General features: G+C 37.0%; 1 protein-coding gene and 1 long non-coding RNA gene across 10 annotated transcripts in view; one reads left to right on the top strand and one right to left on the bottom strand.

The window, feature by feature from the left end:
- ADGRL2 (adhesion G protein-coupled receptor L2) overlaps positions 1-16,184 on the top strand; it is a 390,203-nt gene that overhangs the window by 357,487 nt on the left and 16,532 nt on the right. For all 9 annotated transcript variants that reach the window (XM_065657083.1, XM_065657085.1, XM_065657084.1 and 6 more), the window contains 7 exons: positions 2,257-2,440; positions 4,316-4,438; positions 4,675-4,880; positions 5,955-6,128; positions 7,141-7,350; positions 8,312-8,532; positions 9,811-9,877. In XM_065657083.1, the coding sequence (XP_065513155.1) occupies positions 2,257-2,440; positions 4,316-4,438; positions 4,675-4,880; positions 5,955-6,128; positions 7,141-7,350; positions 8,312-8,532; positions 9,811-9,877 (1,185 nt within the window). The remainder of the gene's footprint in view (positions 1-2,256; positions 2,441-4,315; positions 4,439-4,674; positions 4,881-5,954; positions 6,129-7,140; positions 7,351-8,311; positions 8,533-9,810; positions 9,878-16,184) is intronic.
- Positions 10,642-16,184, bottom strand: part of LOC136002221 (uncharacterized) — a 62,309-nt gene continuing 56,766 nt past the window's right edge. The window contains exon 8 of the long non-coding RNA XR_010607885.1: positions 10,642-15,965. This is a non-coding gene — a long non-coding RNA (uncharacterized LOC136002221). The remainder of the gene's footprint in view (positions 15,966-16,184) is intronic.

The following is a 16,184-nucleotide window of genomic DNA, read 5'->3' as shown; positions in this document are numbered from 1 at the left end:
TCTGCAGCGGCCAGCTCCTGCAACACAACAGCAGTAATGCCACCTCGCACCTCGGAAGAAGAGAAAGAAGTCCTAGAAGAGAGCATGTCTGGATCTGAAAAATTATGTTGCCCCTTTTTTCAAAGTTTCTTTTAAAATACTGATTTTTGCTTGTACCCTCTGAGATAAAATGTAAGAACAATTTTTGAAAAGAACTTTGAAATACTTTTCAACATAAGGAAATAATTCAGACTCTTACTGAAGAGGCATTTCTCTGTAGAGGGTGCTTATCTTTTATCCTTCAGCCCAGGAGGGTGACAGGGGATGTCCAGTTATGCAGAAATTTGACAAAAAGAGACAAAGATCTGGACAGAAATTCACTTCTCAAATAATAAGAATTTCAATCGTTTTTTTACTAGGAAATATTTTTAATAGTGAAAGGAAATCCAGCAGATACGGTTTGAGTAGACTGAGGTTAGTAAACATGAACATGAGAAGAGCAGTAATGGGGTTGCTCCGACAGCTACGTCACAGGGGCCGTGTGGTCCCTGCTTGCCTCTGGCTGAGAGGAGAGGATGCCTTGACGTATTACTGGGCAGGTGATCATTTTCCACAGGAAAAATGCAGAGTTAGATTACCCCGTAATAAATAAAAAGTATTTGATATTAATGAATGTATACCATCAGCACTATAAGGAGATGCACAAGAAACCGCAGCACAACCTTAATTTCCAACCAGTGTCATTTTCTGTAGGTCTCAAATGGGCTTCTCTGCTTAGATAAGACTAATAAACCTCTTGAAATTACAAATCAAAAGCTGACTTACACTATGCAAATGAAGCAAGTTCCCACTTTGTGACAGAGGATTCATTTGTACCTCAGATTAGAGGCTCCAATCTGTATTTCTTGGTGACTAATGAATCTGGCCTCTGCAGACCAATTTCTGTTCCACTCTAGTTAATGGCTGCAGCAGTATCAGTGCGAGCATTTTGACTATTCTGTCTCCCATTAGAGAAAGAAAAAAGGCTTTAATACCACTTCGAGGTATCTTCCACCTGCCAGGAAGGTCGTGGTGGCTCACAATGCAGACAGAAAGAGGATATTAAAATGGATTAGGCTAATTAATCTTGCTCTGACAATAGCCTTGACCAACTTTTCCTATGCCTTTATTTGCACAATATAGTATTCCAGACCAACATCTTTCTGTTTGTGCAGTGTGTTCTGTTTTCATTCCCAGTGCTTTTAAATTGATCAAACAAATAATATATATGCTTAATGACACATTATGAGTAGGTAAATGGGACAGAGTAAACAGGGTGTTTCAGCAATGCATGGCGTACTCAATGCACAGCATACTCAATGCACAGCTACATTATGCATTAATGTAAGAGCCTGCCTTCAATTGATTAACTGATTACTGTGATTGATTGGATTATTTTGTAAAAATAATGTAATCATGCTGCTGAATTCTTCTTCTTCCTTATTTACTGTTACTTTATGTGTGGCTTAATGAACCTTAAAACATGATGATAGAGTTGTTACAAGAAAGACTTTTTTAAATGGCACCTTTATTCAGTTTCACAGTTTTTTCTTCACTGATAACAGGGACAGTCAGTGGACATCTTGTTTGCTCTATTGATTTCCTTTTTTGACTGACCTTTGTGTAGGAACAGGAGTTAGTAATCTTTTTAAGTATCTATGAACAGGTACAGGAACAGGAGGGGGAGTGAGAATGGCCCAGGCTAATTTATATCCACTGAGTCAGCTTCATTTCATGCCTCCTGTAATAAAGAAGGCAGTTTGTCATAGATAAGTAGTTTATAGTGCTATGGCAGCATGAGGTGGGCTAACTTTCCAGAAGAGTATTATTATCATTTTAGCCAAAACTGCAGAATGCCAATTTGGGCATTAGTATTTTTAAATAAAAGTTATGCATTTTGACATTAAGATTAAAGCTTCAGGCAAAACTTCTGGCATTTATTTTTACATTTTTCAGCACATTAATAAGACTGTCTTTATATCTGATGTGAGATGAGTCAAATCCGCATGTTTACCATTTAGAGACCACACAATGCTAGTGGCTAACTGCGTTTCTATTAATGCTAATCCAGTGAGAGGATGGAAAATATTTTTACATTGAGAACACTTTTATAGTGCCATTAAATCACAGTAAATCATTTTGACAGTTAAGTATTATAATTGTCACCAGATAACATTGGAAGTTTTCCCCAGCTGCCTAGGGCAATCAGACCTAATGATAGTTTTCTAATGAATGCAGGCAATCGTGGATACAGTGGACAACCTGCTCAGGCCTGAAGCTCTGGAGTCCTGGAAGGACATGAATTCTTCAGAACAAGCCCATGCAGCCACAATGCTACTTGATACGTTAGAAGAAGGAGCTTTTGTCTTGGCTGATAATCTCTTAGAACCAACTAGAGTCTCAATGCCCACAGAAAATATCGGTAAGTCGATTTCTTTTCAAGCGTAATTTAAAGTGCTATGCATTGCTTTACACAAATCAGGAAAAAATATTCTGGATAGCCACACACTCTTTGAAAGCTGAGCTATGCAACAATTAGTGGAAAGGTAGATGCTGCTAAGCAGGGGAGACATGCTTTTCTTGTTTAGTTCTTCAAAATTATCATTATTCTTTAGTGTCATTAATACAGTGTAAAATGGAAAGCAGTTGATGTTGCAAAGTTGATTTACCACTGAAAAATCATTAGCAGAACATATGGATATGAAGGGTGCTTAAATGGCAGAGTATGGATTTTTTGAGGTAACTGCTTTCTGTAAAGCTGCAGAAATGCTTTCCTGTTACATTTAATCTGTTCCTAATGAATTTAAATTACTTTTTTGCAACGTACTCTGCCAGTTAAATATTTTAGGCACTCAGAACATAGCCCAAATGTTTATATTAAACATGAGTGCCTTCAGGTAAAAATGTGTTCAGTGAACTACATCTCCCATAATGCAGAATAGCTATGCTCCAGAGACTGCAAAATCGCTGAAGATAGTTGCAGCATAATTTGGAATTTAAGTGGTGACAGAGAAATGAAGGGGTTTGGTATTAGATGCGCAAATATTGGTACATGGGATGTGTTAAAGCAAAAATCATCACTATGCATAAAATTATAATTCCGTCATCTTATTACAGAGATGAATCTAGTCTCAGCGAGGCCCAAGGAACCTGGAAGTCTGCTAGTTTGAGGGGTACTGAGATGGAGACTTGGAATAGACTGCAGAAATGAGACTTTTCACGTTTCAATGTCTGCATATTTGTAACTGTAGAAGACGATTCTGCCTAGTTTTTAATTTGAATGGGAAGATACTGGGAAAGGATGGTGTTACAGTCCATTATCAAAGTAACCGCACCAGTTGTTTCTGAAGGAATGTTGGTAGAATCACGTAAGATCTCTCTCAGGATATAACAGGAGCAGTTCCTTGGAGCTCAGTAGACTGAACATCACTTCTTGTGATAAACTGTCTTGAAATCATAGTAACACATTCCTGATGCCGTGCAGGACTGGATTCCCAGCACACATACATAGATGTGGCTTAGAGAAAGAGAAATCGTTCCCTAATTTCATGCCTTTCGTCGGTCTATAATTTAGACCTATAGTTAGACCAGTTTAATATAATGCCGATATTTGGTGATAAATTGACTGCTCTGACCTATATGATTTTACAGTAACCAAGGGAATCCAGCGTTGGATGTAATCCCATGAAAGCTTCCCAATATAAAATGTGTTATAAAATTAAAACTTAAGTAAGACTGAGTACCATCTAAGTTTTCAATTTAAATATTTTTTAGCAGAACCAATAAAATGATTTCCTTTAAACCTTTTATACGGAATTAGAGATAGGAAAAAATTAAATTTTTTTTTAGATATGAATACTCATTTAGGTAAACACATGGCATAAGTACGCTTAGGTATTTGCTGACTGTTTTAAGAACTCTTTAAATCAATACTTAAAGTTCTAAATTTGTTAGCAGAGGATACTGCCTAGACATTAGGAGCTTCAAAATTAACATTTCTCTGCAACATGTGTGTAGTGTTTTTAAGTGGATGTTTTGGGGGCAGAAATCAAAACAAGGTTTGATATCATGTTATCACTGTTAAAATGCTGTCATTTTGGTAATGTGGACTAGGCTTAGTTAAAGACAAACTACAGATCTGTCTTACGGTAGCAGATGAGGACAGCAGTGTGAGAAACTAAATAAAGAGCAGGGGGAAATATTGTCAGCTGGCATATTGCAGTCTGGCCAAGAGACTTCCCCTGCATTCTCCTTTTCTAACACCTTTTTTTTTTCTTTTTTCCTCTGGTCTGCTTAGTTTTGGATGTTGCAGTGCTCATTACTGAGGGCCAGGTGCAGGACTTGAAATTTCCTCAGGGCAGTAAAGGAGGCAACTCAATTCAGCTCTCGGCAAGCACCGTGAAACAGAACAGCAGGAACGGTGAGTCCTGGGCACGGAGCACTGAGCTCCATTAACTCGTATAAAACCTACATTACCTCTCCTAGTTAAAATATCAAAACAAAACAAAACTGCTCTGCAGCTTTTTCTTGGGTGTTTTTTCTTCAAATCCATAGCTTGAAACTGCCTCTCTGTTTACTGGTGCTTTATTCTTTACAGGTTGCTGTCTTTCTGTAGACCTCTGTGGCATGATGACAAGATTTTTTTTTCTTTTGTAGGATTAGCAAAACTGGTTTTCATCATTTACAAAAGTCTGGGGCGTTTTCTCAGTACTGAAAACGCAACCATAAAGCTGGGCAGCGACTTTGCTGGGCGGAATAGCACGATCGCTGTCAACTCCCATGTCATTGCAGCCTCTATCAACAAGGAGTCCAGCCGGGTGTACCTGACTGATCCTGTGCATTTTACGCTGGAACACATTGATGTGAGTTATGCTAATGAATTAATGGGAAGGTCATAAAATCAGCAAGAGAGAAAAGCAATGCAGAAAAAGAACCTTTTTTCCATTTGAATTTTAAATGTTGGACTAGGTCAGAGACACAAGCTTGGTTAAGTCTATGAACATAAAATTAAATGAGCCTGGTTCAGTGATTATTAGAACTTAAGTGTATTCTTAATGAAAGCTAATTCAGTAATCAACATGAAAATGTAAATGACTAATTTGTTTCTAACTGAAAATTAACTCTTACCTTAGTAGCAGCATAGAAATTAACTGTTAAGATTCGTGATGGTCTGATGTTTTAATGACACTTGAACTTTTTACATTCATTTTGGACCAACTTCTGGAAGCCTATGCAAGTTGTTTAAATGCATTTATTCAGTGAAGAATAAAGAAGTATATCTTGGTTTGTTACACTTTAAATTTGTGCATATTTTCTTCATGGTAATTTATTTGATGTGTTTCTTTGCTCGTTAGTTTGGTCCTTTCTGTTTTCATGTCTCACATGGGGAAAGTACATAATCATTACCGTGACAGAGAAAATATGATTAGATTTTCCTCTCATTTTGCCTCTTTTTATAAATCTGTTTTGATTGTTTTTCATCAAAACAGATAGGCATTGAGGACTAAACTTTTTCCTGATGTCTGTTCACATGACTTTGGCCTGACCAAAGGTGCGAATCCAAGGGAAAAATAATATTTTCAAATTGTCAATTACAGGAAAAATATCTTTAGAATAAATTCGCAGTCCTAATTTTGCAGAAGGTAAAAATGGCTATAATGTACCATCAGTGCATAAAATCGTAAGATGGAAATTGTAATTGTTTAAAATTGAGTCTACAGTAATTGAGACTACACTTTAGAGTGTTTCGGACTATAAAGTCCCTTTTAAACTACATGTCTTCCTTGTATAACATAGTCCACAATTTGCTGATGAAAAACTTTATTGTCCGAAACATGCAAAGTTTAATCTAAATTACCCTTTACACATATTAAACAATTGTTATTGCCATCTTAGTGTGTAAAATCCTCATTTTATGTTATCCTTTTATCTCCCAGCCTGACAATTATTTCAATGCAAATTGTTCCTTCTGGAACTACTCAGAGAGGACTATGATGGGATACTGGTCAACTCAAGGCTGCAAACTGGTTGACACAAATAAAACTCACACAACGTGTGCTTGCAGTCACTTAACCAACTTTGCAATTCTTATGGCTCATCGGGAAATTGTGGTAGGTAATGATGTTTCTAGCCATCAACAGGGAACAAACTTTTAAAGATTTAGCTCTTATGTTTTAGCAAGATCCAAAATGGCTAAAGTTTCTCAAGTATTTATAGCTTCTATCCGCTCTTTCCAAAGCATTTGGTTTCTGTAGCACTTTCCTTCCTCACCCATAAATTTACAAGCAAAACAACAGGAAAGAAAAACAAGGAAGGACAAGAGTTTTTTTCAAGACATATTTTAAAGGTACTGACCAATTCTACAGCTGTTTTACAGACTTCCCCTCTGTACAGCTGGAGAGGATCTGCAGGGGCAGCTCTCCCTAGAGCAGGAAGGTCAAGGTGCTTCTGTACCGGTTGTTTATATCTCTTCATACTTTTAAATTTTGTTGTCTAGTTAAAGCATTTACTGGATGTCAGGGGGCCCAAAACATGCAATATTTGCAAGGATACAAGACTTTTCATAAACTCATTGTATTCGGAAAGGTTGCTGAAAAGACAACCAAGATGACAAAGTGATTCTGTTGCTACTGAAGCAAGGAACCTTCTTTAGCTAAGCATGAGATTAGAGATGAAATTACACATGTAACATATTCTGCATTTTGTCCTAATTGGTGTGTAAATTGTTGCTTTCTTCTCCACTGTGGAGTTACAGGTCTGTAGGAACGAACACGTACTCTTCTAGGAAATCCCAGGGAAAGCTCTCCTCTTTGTGTCAGAGCCCAGTGGCCTTCCAAAATGTTAAATTAATCTACTTGTTCTTGCCCGACAAGTTTACAGCAAGTCATAAGAAAAGTAAAAATGCTATCTGAGATGGCATTTTTCTCTCAGACTTGCTCATCTTATACTTACCTTAATCTTGCTCTTCTGGGAAGCCACCCCAAGACTGGGAAATTACTGAGTACATTCTGCCCATCTCATGTATTGAACAAGTAACTTTTCTGGATGCTACCTGTGAAAATAGGTTTTTGTTTATACTCATAAAGAGTCATATTAATTTTCTCCATTCTTGGTTATTTCTAGTACAAAGATGGAGTGCACGAATTGCTCCTCACTGTCATCACCTGGGTGGGAATTGTCATCTCTCTTGTTTGCCTGGCCATCTGCATCTTCACATTCTGTTTTTTCCGTGGCCTGCAAAGTGATCGTAACACTATTCACAAGAACCTTTGTATCAACCTATTCATTGCTGAGTTCATTTTCCTAATAGGCATCGATAAGACAGAGTACAAGGTAAGGTTTCTCTGTGTGTACTGATCTTGTTCTCTGAAATGACTGTTTGAAATGGATTTGAATTAAAACATGACAACACTGCTAAGCTTTCAGCATTCTGACACAGCAAGGCTGACATAAAAGCTCAATGTTACAATAAGTTGTTCATAAATAGTATTTACACCCATCAAAAATACCACTGTGGCCTTAATTTCCCACTTACAGCAATGTTTTTCATTTTCAGTTGAGAAACATCAGCTATTAATGAAGCAGGTGGCTTAAACTTTTGAAAGAGGAAATTAAGTGTTGACATACTAGGAACATACATATGTTCTCTCTAAATATTCATATGTCTCAACAGTTACTGATTACGCTCTTGAATATATATATGTACAGAGCTTTATTTATATATTTACTCATTTTTACACTGCTCATTCATGCAGGTGTTTTGGCAATATTGGGGAAATTAATTCTGTCATTCAGAAGCGATTCATTGGGTTGAAATCTATTAATTTGGTAGAATTTCATCCAGAATTCAGTCAAAGGAGAGGGAATTCACATTATTTCTGTTACAACAGTGGAAACTTCCAAATTACAGCAGACAAAAGTGGCTTGATGGCTGCTTCATAATCTTAAATAAGCAGTATTACATTACACATCTAGAACCAACTGTTCATGCCTCCGATCATTTCATCTGTAAGCCCTAAAACCATATCAGTTTCAAAATTAAGGGTTGCTTATAAAATTGAAAAGCCCACTCTATAATGGAAGGTTAGGAGCGAGGGTACGATTTCCTTATCTTCGTTCATACTGTTCAGCAGAATTTACTTTCAGTGTATGTTTTCAGGTAGGGAAAATGCTCCTGTGTTTGTGAAAGATCTCTGATAGAAGTATATGCTGTTCTCTTACACACTATTTAACTAGAGATGTAATGATGCGAGGATTTTGTGGTTTATATTTCCATCTTTCTTTTTCTTTGCAGATTGCATGTCCAATATTCGCAGGTCTCTTACACTTTTTCTTCCTGGCAGCCTTTGCCTGGATGTGTCTGGAAGGAGTGCAGCTTTATCTAATGTTAGTAGAAGTATTTGAAAGTGAATATTCTAGGAAGAAGTACTATTATGTTGCTGGCTACCTCTTCCCTGCTACAGTAGTTGGTGTCTCAGCAGCTATTGACTATAAGAGCTACGGAACAGAGAAAGCGTAAGTAATTGCAAGTGACCTGAGTGTTTTTCAAGTGAATAATTTTTTAAAGCCTATTAGCTGTCAGAGGGTCCCTGACAGACTAAAATACCATCTGAAAGCTTTATTGGTAAGAGAATGGCAATGCTGTGCACAAATTACAATAGAGTCTTTTGTAATTCTCTAGGTTCAGAGGATTTGTACTCTAGAGAGACTGATTCTAAATTATGGTCTTTCTTTTAACACAAAAGATTGACCTGAAACAAATTGAAAAAGTAAATAACTTTTTGGCCTCAAATGTATATTCAGTAAAAATTCTCAACTTAAAGTATCTGACAGGCCTAACTGCCCAGTTTTAAGCTAATGCTTCATTAGATCTCTTTGTTCCAACTGCCCCTCTAGCTAACTCTTGTCCTGAATTATGACAGTACAATATTCCAACCCATATGTTGCACTTTGATAATACTTTATCAGGCCGGTAAAGTAGGATTAAAATTAGCCACTGCCTTTTATTAGCAAAAATAAAGATATATATATATAGAGAGAAAGTGACAGAAGGTAGACAGAAAACATTTCTGCGGATTTAAGTTGCTGAAGGCATGAATTTGCCTACCAATAGTGTTCATTTTGTCCTTTGATTAAATTAGTTACGGAATGGGAAGATACTGTTGACTACAAGGAAGGTGCTTGATTTTGCTACCGGTGAAAGACAAATATGAGCAATTCAGCAGGGAACTGGGCTGTATGAAAAACAAATTGCTAAGTGAAGTTGACCCTAATAGGTTTACATGTCATTTATTCCGGGATCATATATATTCTTTCTCTACTGTTCAACTCCTGGTTAGGGCATTTTATTTGTACCACATTGTTTTTCAGCAAAACACAGCATCAGAACATCTTCTGTCTCACATTCCTCAGGACTAAGCATTTTGCACATGATACAGTTAAAAGCAGATTTTGAAGATTACACGGAAACCCTGTGAAAAATATTTACTGATGTTAGATTCATTAGTCCATGGCAGCACGTGTGACCAAACCTCTTGATTGGTCTTTGTTTCTTCTTCTATGTTACCTATTCCTGATGATGTATTTTTCAAGTTCAATAGTGTTATTAAACAGTACTCATCAGAAGAGTTGCAGGTTAGGAAAAAATGTCCATGGACTAAGTGGTACTGTGCAATGTTTATCATTGTTTACTGACAAAACGTTAGCTTAAGAAGTATTTTTGCACTTTCCACTTATTGGACTGAGGTGCTAATGCAAATGTTCACTTTTCATTCTCTTTTTTTTCCATGATAGTTGCTGGCTCCATGTAGATAACTATTTTATCTGGAGTTTCATTGGACCCGTTACTTTTATTATTCTGGTAAGAACTTTGTTTTTCCTTTTAAGTTGCCTAACAGCAAAGTTAAGAACATTGAATAACATCAGTTAATACCATCCTTATTCACAAGACATTTCATGAAAATGCTTATAAACAATTTGCAATGTGACCAGTGGTTATATAAATGTTTAGAAATCTTTAAAGAGTGCTGACCAAATGATTAATTGTCAAAGCTGTGGTGGCACTTCAGTGTAGCCATTTTTCCTAATGGCTTGAACTCTGAAGGTCATATTGACGTGTGTAGTAATATGAAAAATCAATGAAGTACTAAACACAGGGGTTTTTTAAAGGAACCGCTATTATTGCTTTCGATTGAGTCACTATCGTACACGTTCCAGAATTTAACTGCTAATTATCCAACATAATTATTTCAAAAGTGTTCTAATGCATTGGATAATTAAATAAATCTTATATTTCATTACACTTACACAGTATTTGTATGTGTAGTTACATATCTGTATTTTTCCATGACTACTTCTATGTGTATTTGTTACATGTAACGTTTGTCAGACATACAAGTTCATCTTTTTTAGCATAAGAACTAGAATATTCTGTAACTAGTAGAAAGCGTATACACGTTCTTGCAATCAGTTGAGTAAAGTCTTTGTATGCATGCACTTCCATCTGTGCAGCCCCAGCTGTGTTGCCCCACTGTCCATTTAAGCTTGAATGTTGTGTTCACACATCAATTATCCATTCTCTGAGCACTTTCAGGTAAAGAGCACAGAGTCGTCTGACAACCCAGGGCAAAACCATCTCCCTACTATTTCAGACTAATAATACCAACACTGCACAACATAGGAATTCGGAAGGAAAGCAAATGCAAGTTGTGCATTTTGACTCACCTTATTTTTCTCTGCTAGTTCAGTATCTTTAAAGCCTGGCTGTGCTTGGGAAATATTCTAGAATGCTGGTGCACATAGACAGCTTTTGTCATAACTGCTCAGAGTTTGAAAGGTTGAACTAATTTGTTTTCATGCTTTTGAAAATCTAAATAGTTACCTGTTCTCCTGCCTTTACACAGTAGTAGAGTTGTGAAATGTTAACAGAAGTTCAGTTACCTTGAATTTCCAAATTCAGGAATTGTATTTTGTCATTTTTTCAACCTGAAGCACATGCATCAGGCATAATTTTGGAATTTCTGACTTTTATAGATCTGCATGCTGGATGTACTATTTCAACACTTTTTGTAGCTTATAGTTTACATTATTTCACCATTTGAAAGCAAATTGATACTTCTATTATTGAACTTTCTATAAAAAATGTACCTGACCAATTTTTTGTAGGCACTTTATTCTTTCTTAGTATCTTCAATATCAAAATAAGCTTTTGTATATTTAGGCTGGTTTCACTCTCTGTTTATATCAAAAACTATTATTTCAATCATTGAGCAGTCACTTCAGAAAGGATAGTTATGCAGTGTAGGAGTTGTTTGAGTTCATTGACATATTTTCAAAGAAACAGAGGTAGATGCCAACACTCATGCATGTGTAAGTTGAATTAGAAAAATTACAGTGGTTTAAAGATTTAAGTATAAACCATAATAATTGTACAGTGTTTATTCTAAATACATTTAAATTAAATCAAGTCTCAGGATGGTAGGGATTCTTTTTTAGTTAAACCTGCAATTACAATTGAAAGATACATTTACGATTTTCGACATGATAGACAATGTTTTTCAACACAAAGGTATTTCTTACAGTTGTAATCATTACTAGAAAATTGTTCTAAGTTTCATGCCACAATAGTGTAGTTACCACAAGTCTGATTGTGTGGTGATAACTTCGCTTTCTGTGTCTAGCTTTTTGTTTTATTGTTACTGGGAGTATTTTGCCAAGTCACCTCTGTTTCTCTCCCTTGCTTTAAAATAACATTTCACATGGGAAGCTTTGGGCATTGCTGACGGCTTTTTCACTTCCTCATAACCAGGTCAGAGTGAGAATAGAGGTGAAGGACATTTAATCATATTGACCATGTACAGACATAGTTCACTATTATTTACTGGCCATGACATTATTATCCTCCAGCAAATCATTTAGGCTGAGACGCAAAAGGCCTTTGGGAGTAGTATTCCCAACTTCAAAAATATGAAACAGCAGGTAGCAATCACAGCACAGTTCCTGGGAGTAATTCTTCTCTAGCAATTGCTTTGCCCTCTAATCGTCCCAACTGAGAACTCAAGAGAGACTGGAGAAGAAGTGTGAGAAGTGTAGTGGCTGAAAAATAATATGTCATGTGCAGTGTAACCGAAGAGGAGCCATATTTGTAGTGTAGTTTACTTACTATCAGTAGCATGTGAGAATTTCACTTGGTAAGCTTTTTAACATGTTAATCAAACCACTTTTATGATTCTCAGTTTAACAGTAATGTCAGTGCACATAAATTCTTTTTGACAATATTGCTTACTGCTTTAATTCGCCATTTTTTTTCTGAGTTTTTAAGTATTTGCATGTGTATCTGTATATAGGATTGCAAAAAATGAGAAATATGAAGTTCCTCAGTACGTCTTCTGAGGAACTTTCAAGTTCACTATTTCCATAGCCTGTCATGCCTTTGGGCACCAGGGTTATTATATCTATGAGAAAAGAGCATGTAAGTAATGAGCGGTGGGAAACCATTAGTATGCCTGAAATGGTTTAATGAAAGCTTGGATCATGATACGTCAGGAGCTGTTCTTATCATTTGGACAGCTCCATCTGCATCTTTAATAATTAATTCAGTTCAGTAAGAGTTCAGCGTGCACACTCATTTAGAAGCCTTCTTCAGAGAGCACCTCTCTTGCCGCCAGTCCCAGAGAGAAATAGGCTTCTGCATGGCTAAGAGCAAAGATCTGGAGATACAAGACCAGTTTTAGAGTTGCATTTGCCAGGTAACAAAAGGCTCCGGGGAGTTCAAAAAGGGTCAGAACATGTGCAGTTCAGCTAGGTTACTTCAGAGTGGTGTTTCTGTTCTTCTGTCTTATCATATCCATGTCAGCACTGCAGGCTGTGTGGAATGAATTTTAAGCTGCTAAGCTCAGGCAGACGTGATTCAATTGAGCAGGTTGATGGCTATAAAACAAACAGCGCACTCCTGTAATCCGTGGTCAGAAAAGCCAGAGTATTTTGACTTCCATGTAGGCCCACAGTCATTCATATCCAAGGAATGGGTGATGTTGGTTTCACTTTAATTCAGCCAAACCCACTGGAGTTTGCTTCTCACAGATGGAGCTAATATATTAGGCTACCAAAGGTTCTTTAAGCAAAAAGTCCCAGGATGTCCTGTTTCATTAACACAGGAAAGATATTTTCTTTTTTCACTCGGGTTGAGGCCTTACGTCACCGAAGTCAGTGGATGTATGCATACAGATGCACACATAATCTAGCTCTGTATGTGAAAATGGACTGTATTTGTAAGATTATGCATATAAATAATACATGTATATCTTTCTGTAGTAGACACTTGATAAATGGTATTTATCTATTGCTCAACAGGGATAAATTTATCATAATTATTGCAAAATCTAGCTTTATTTGGCTACTAATTCCTTGTACCCGCAACTAATTCCAATCCGTTAGTCTTCTGTGCATGTTATTATATCTGCTTTTTTAAAAAGTTAATTTGACTTGAAAATAATCACTCCCTCTCTCAATATTACATAGGTTTCAGGTGCCAGAAAGGCAAAATTCCTACTTACACCGTTTTTCATGTCCGGTACCTTCTGATTTCCAGACCAGAAACGGCCCTTCATGTGTTGGCTATGAAAGAAGCAGGATCTCTGAGTGCTGCATTTGATTGTTACCATAAAAACCTTTTTTTTGAAGTAGTTACTTTTTATTTTTTAATACATAACTGTCTTTCACTCTGTTTATCCAATTACACTTGTCCTATTAAGAGATAAGTAGGAACTGGTATTTTAAAAAGTGCTCTAATTTTTTTTTAGTTAGATTTCTAAATTCAGAATACAGATTAAGCTAGTCCTCTGTGTAATTCAATACCCTGTCTCTTCTAGTGGATTATATGTTTTTAGAAATTACAGCAAAAACCTAATATAAACATAAATGAAATACTATCAATCCAAGTTTTTGCTTATTCTTATCAGCTAATGTTTTAAGAGATCTCACATTACAGCTCCACCTACTGTAACTATGTCTTTTGTCACTCTTGGTATCAGAGCAGAATCTTGAAACGGATGCCTGACCAGACTTTTAAATTCTTATTTTTAGCCTTGGAAAGACTGTTTGATTTTCAGAAGTGCAGCGTGAAGAGATTTTACTGACTTTATCAAGGGTATAATTTCATGACTGTTTGAGATGTATACACTCTGGCTGTATGTGTGTTTACACAATATATTTATATTTTTATTATCCTTGAAGGAGAGCAGTACTGTGCAGGTGCAGATTCTGGATCATCAGGGATGGATGCAGCCCAGTTGTCAAGCCGCGGCCCAGCAACTAGCCCTTTATGTTATATGAACTGATAAGAAAGTCATTGCCAGAGGCCCATTTTTTTCCCTTACAAGTTTGGTTTCAAAAGCCCACCTTGCCATTCATGTGGGCACTGCATGTTTGCGGTGAATATAAAGAAAGGTGTCCTCCTCAGACTGTCTGTCAAACTTGAAAAAAATCTACAGATTCATTTGCTTAGATCGGTAACCGTTCAGTCCCCACAAAGTCATGAAGCAATTCAGGTTGGAAGGGACTTCAGGAGATCTGTGGTCCAACCTCCTGCTCAGAACAGGCTCAGCTCTGAGTTCAGACCAGGTTGCTCAGGACGGAAAAAGCCTTCCTTATACAAAGTTGGTACAAATGAATGCAAAAGCACTGTGTGTTTTGTTCTCCCCTCCACGTATTTCTCGCCAAGAAAAGTAATTCAGCCATTCCTTCTAAAAACAATTGTTCTCCTACGAGTTCCCTTTCCTCATGCTTAGTGTCTTGTGTAACAAAATGGCAGGATGCCCTGAAGTCTTTAACTCTTGAGTTCCTCCAGAACAATCCATTTCTAGATGAAGAACAGTAAGGGAGCCAAGAGCAACTCTATACAAAAGTTTGGTTACAGTATTTGTAAGTAGGCTAAGTAGGCTTTTGATGATGATACAATATGTAACAGAGATGCCAGCATGTTTGAACAAGTGGCAAACCACGAGCTTTTGACTGCTGAAACTGGAAACTATGTAGTATTTCACAGTGATGGAGAAACAAGTATCATATGCTCTGTTGTCATAGTTACTTTGTCTTCAAAGTACCATATTTTGCCTTTTTTTTTTTCTTCTATTTTTTCCTTGCAAGGACTTTACAGCTGCTGTGACACAGCATTATTATTTCTGTGGGCTGGTTTTGGGGTTCTGTACCTAAATTAGAATTGAAGTGTCTATTAGAAACTCCTATGTACAGTTATTCCCCAGTCCAGCAAGGACATACATACATACAGAGCTGAGTATCTGCCTAAAACCTGCTTAATACAAGGGAGCTTGGCTCGTGCTCTGGGACAGGGCTGTGTCTGCTTGCATGTGACCAAAGGAACCTTAGTATGTAAACACAAGCTTTTGTTTTTCATATGTCAAACCGGCACTTCCATTGTACAAAGAATCAGAGGATAAAAACCTCTTGTTTCATAAAGCAGTCATTTATGGGCTAAGCCATGTCTATGAGTTTTTGATCCAAGAACAATGTTGCTAGTATAATACAGGATACTCCAGGGTAGCTACTTAGGCAAGGATTAGCCTCCAGCTGTGCTGTAAATGCGTTCTGAACTGGGTTCTGCACTCCCAGTTGCATAGGTTGCAGCCAAAGTTGGTTTATGTGTTAGGTTTGGCATGGGGCATGTCTCTTAGCTCTTAATCTGTTTGTTTTCACAAAAAGTAAATCAAAGTTAAATTTTTTTAAGCCGGTTGGAGAATTTCATGTTATATCAACTACCAAAATGTGCAAGAAACTTTTTCAGATACAAAAGAAGAAAGTCTGCCTGCAAAGGCATGCATGGAACTGAGAACCAGGTCGCTTGCGGAGCCCCATCCTCTGTCTGGCACGAAGGCCAGGAGGAGAAGCAACTTGTTTTCTCTTCCAAGGAACTCGTGCAGTACAGTGGAAATCTAGATAAGAGGAATAAAATGATCACAATGATATAATTGTTTCTCAACTGATTAGTCATTACCTATAGGAATCATAAAAGGTAATCAGCAGGGTCATGAGATCTTGACACTTCTATTACATTTTGCAGCAGGGGAAATTGTGCTTAAACTACACCACGTACATACCTCCACTTAAAGGTCAAGTATTTTCTGTCAGTTCTTCAAACACAGACAGAAATA

This window comes from Caloenas nicobarica, chromosome Z, assembly GCF_036013445.1.
Source record: "Caloenas nicobarica isolate bCalNic1 chromosome Z, bCalNic1.hap1, whole genome shotgun sequence".
Lineage (NCBI taxonomy): Eukaryota > Metazoa > Chordata > Aves > Columbiformes > Columbidae > Caloenas > Caloenas nicobarica.
This window is presented reverse-complemented; position numbering and strand designations above follow the sequence as displayed.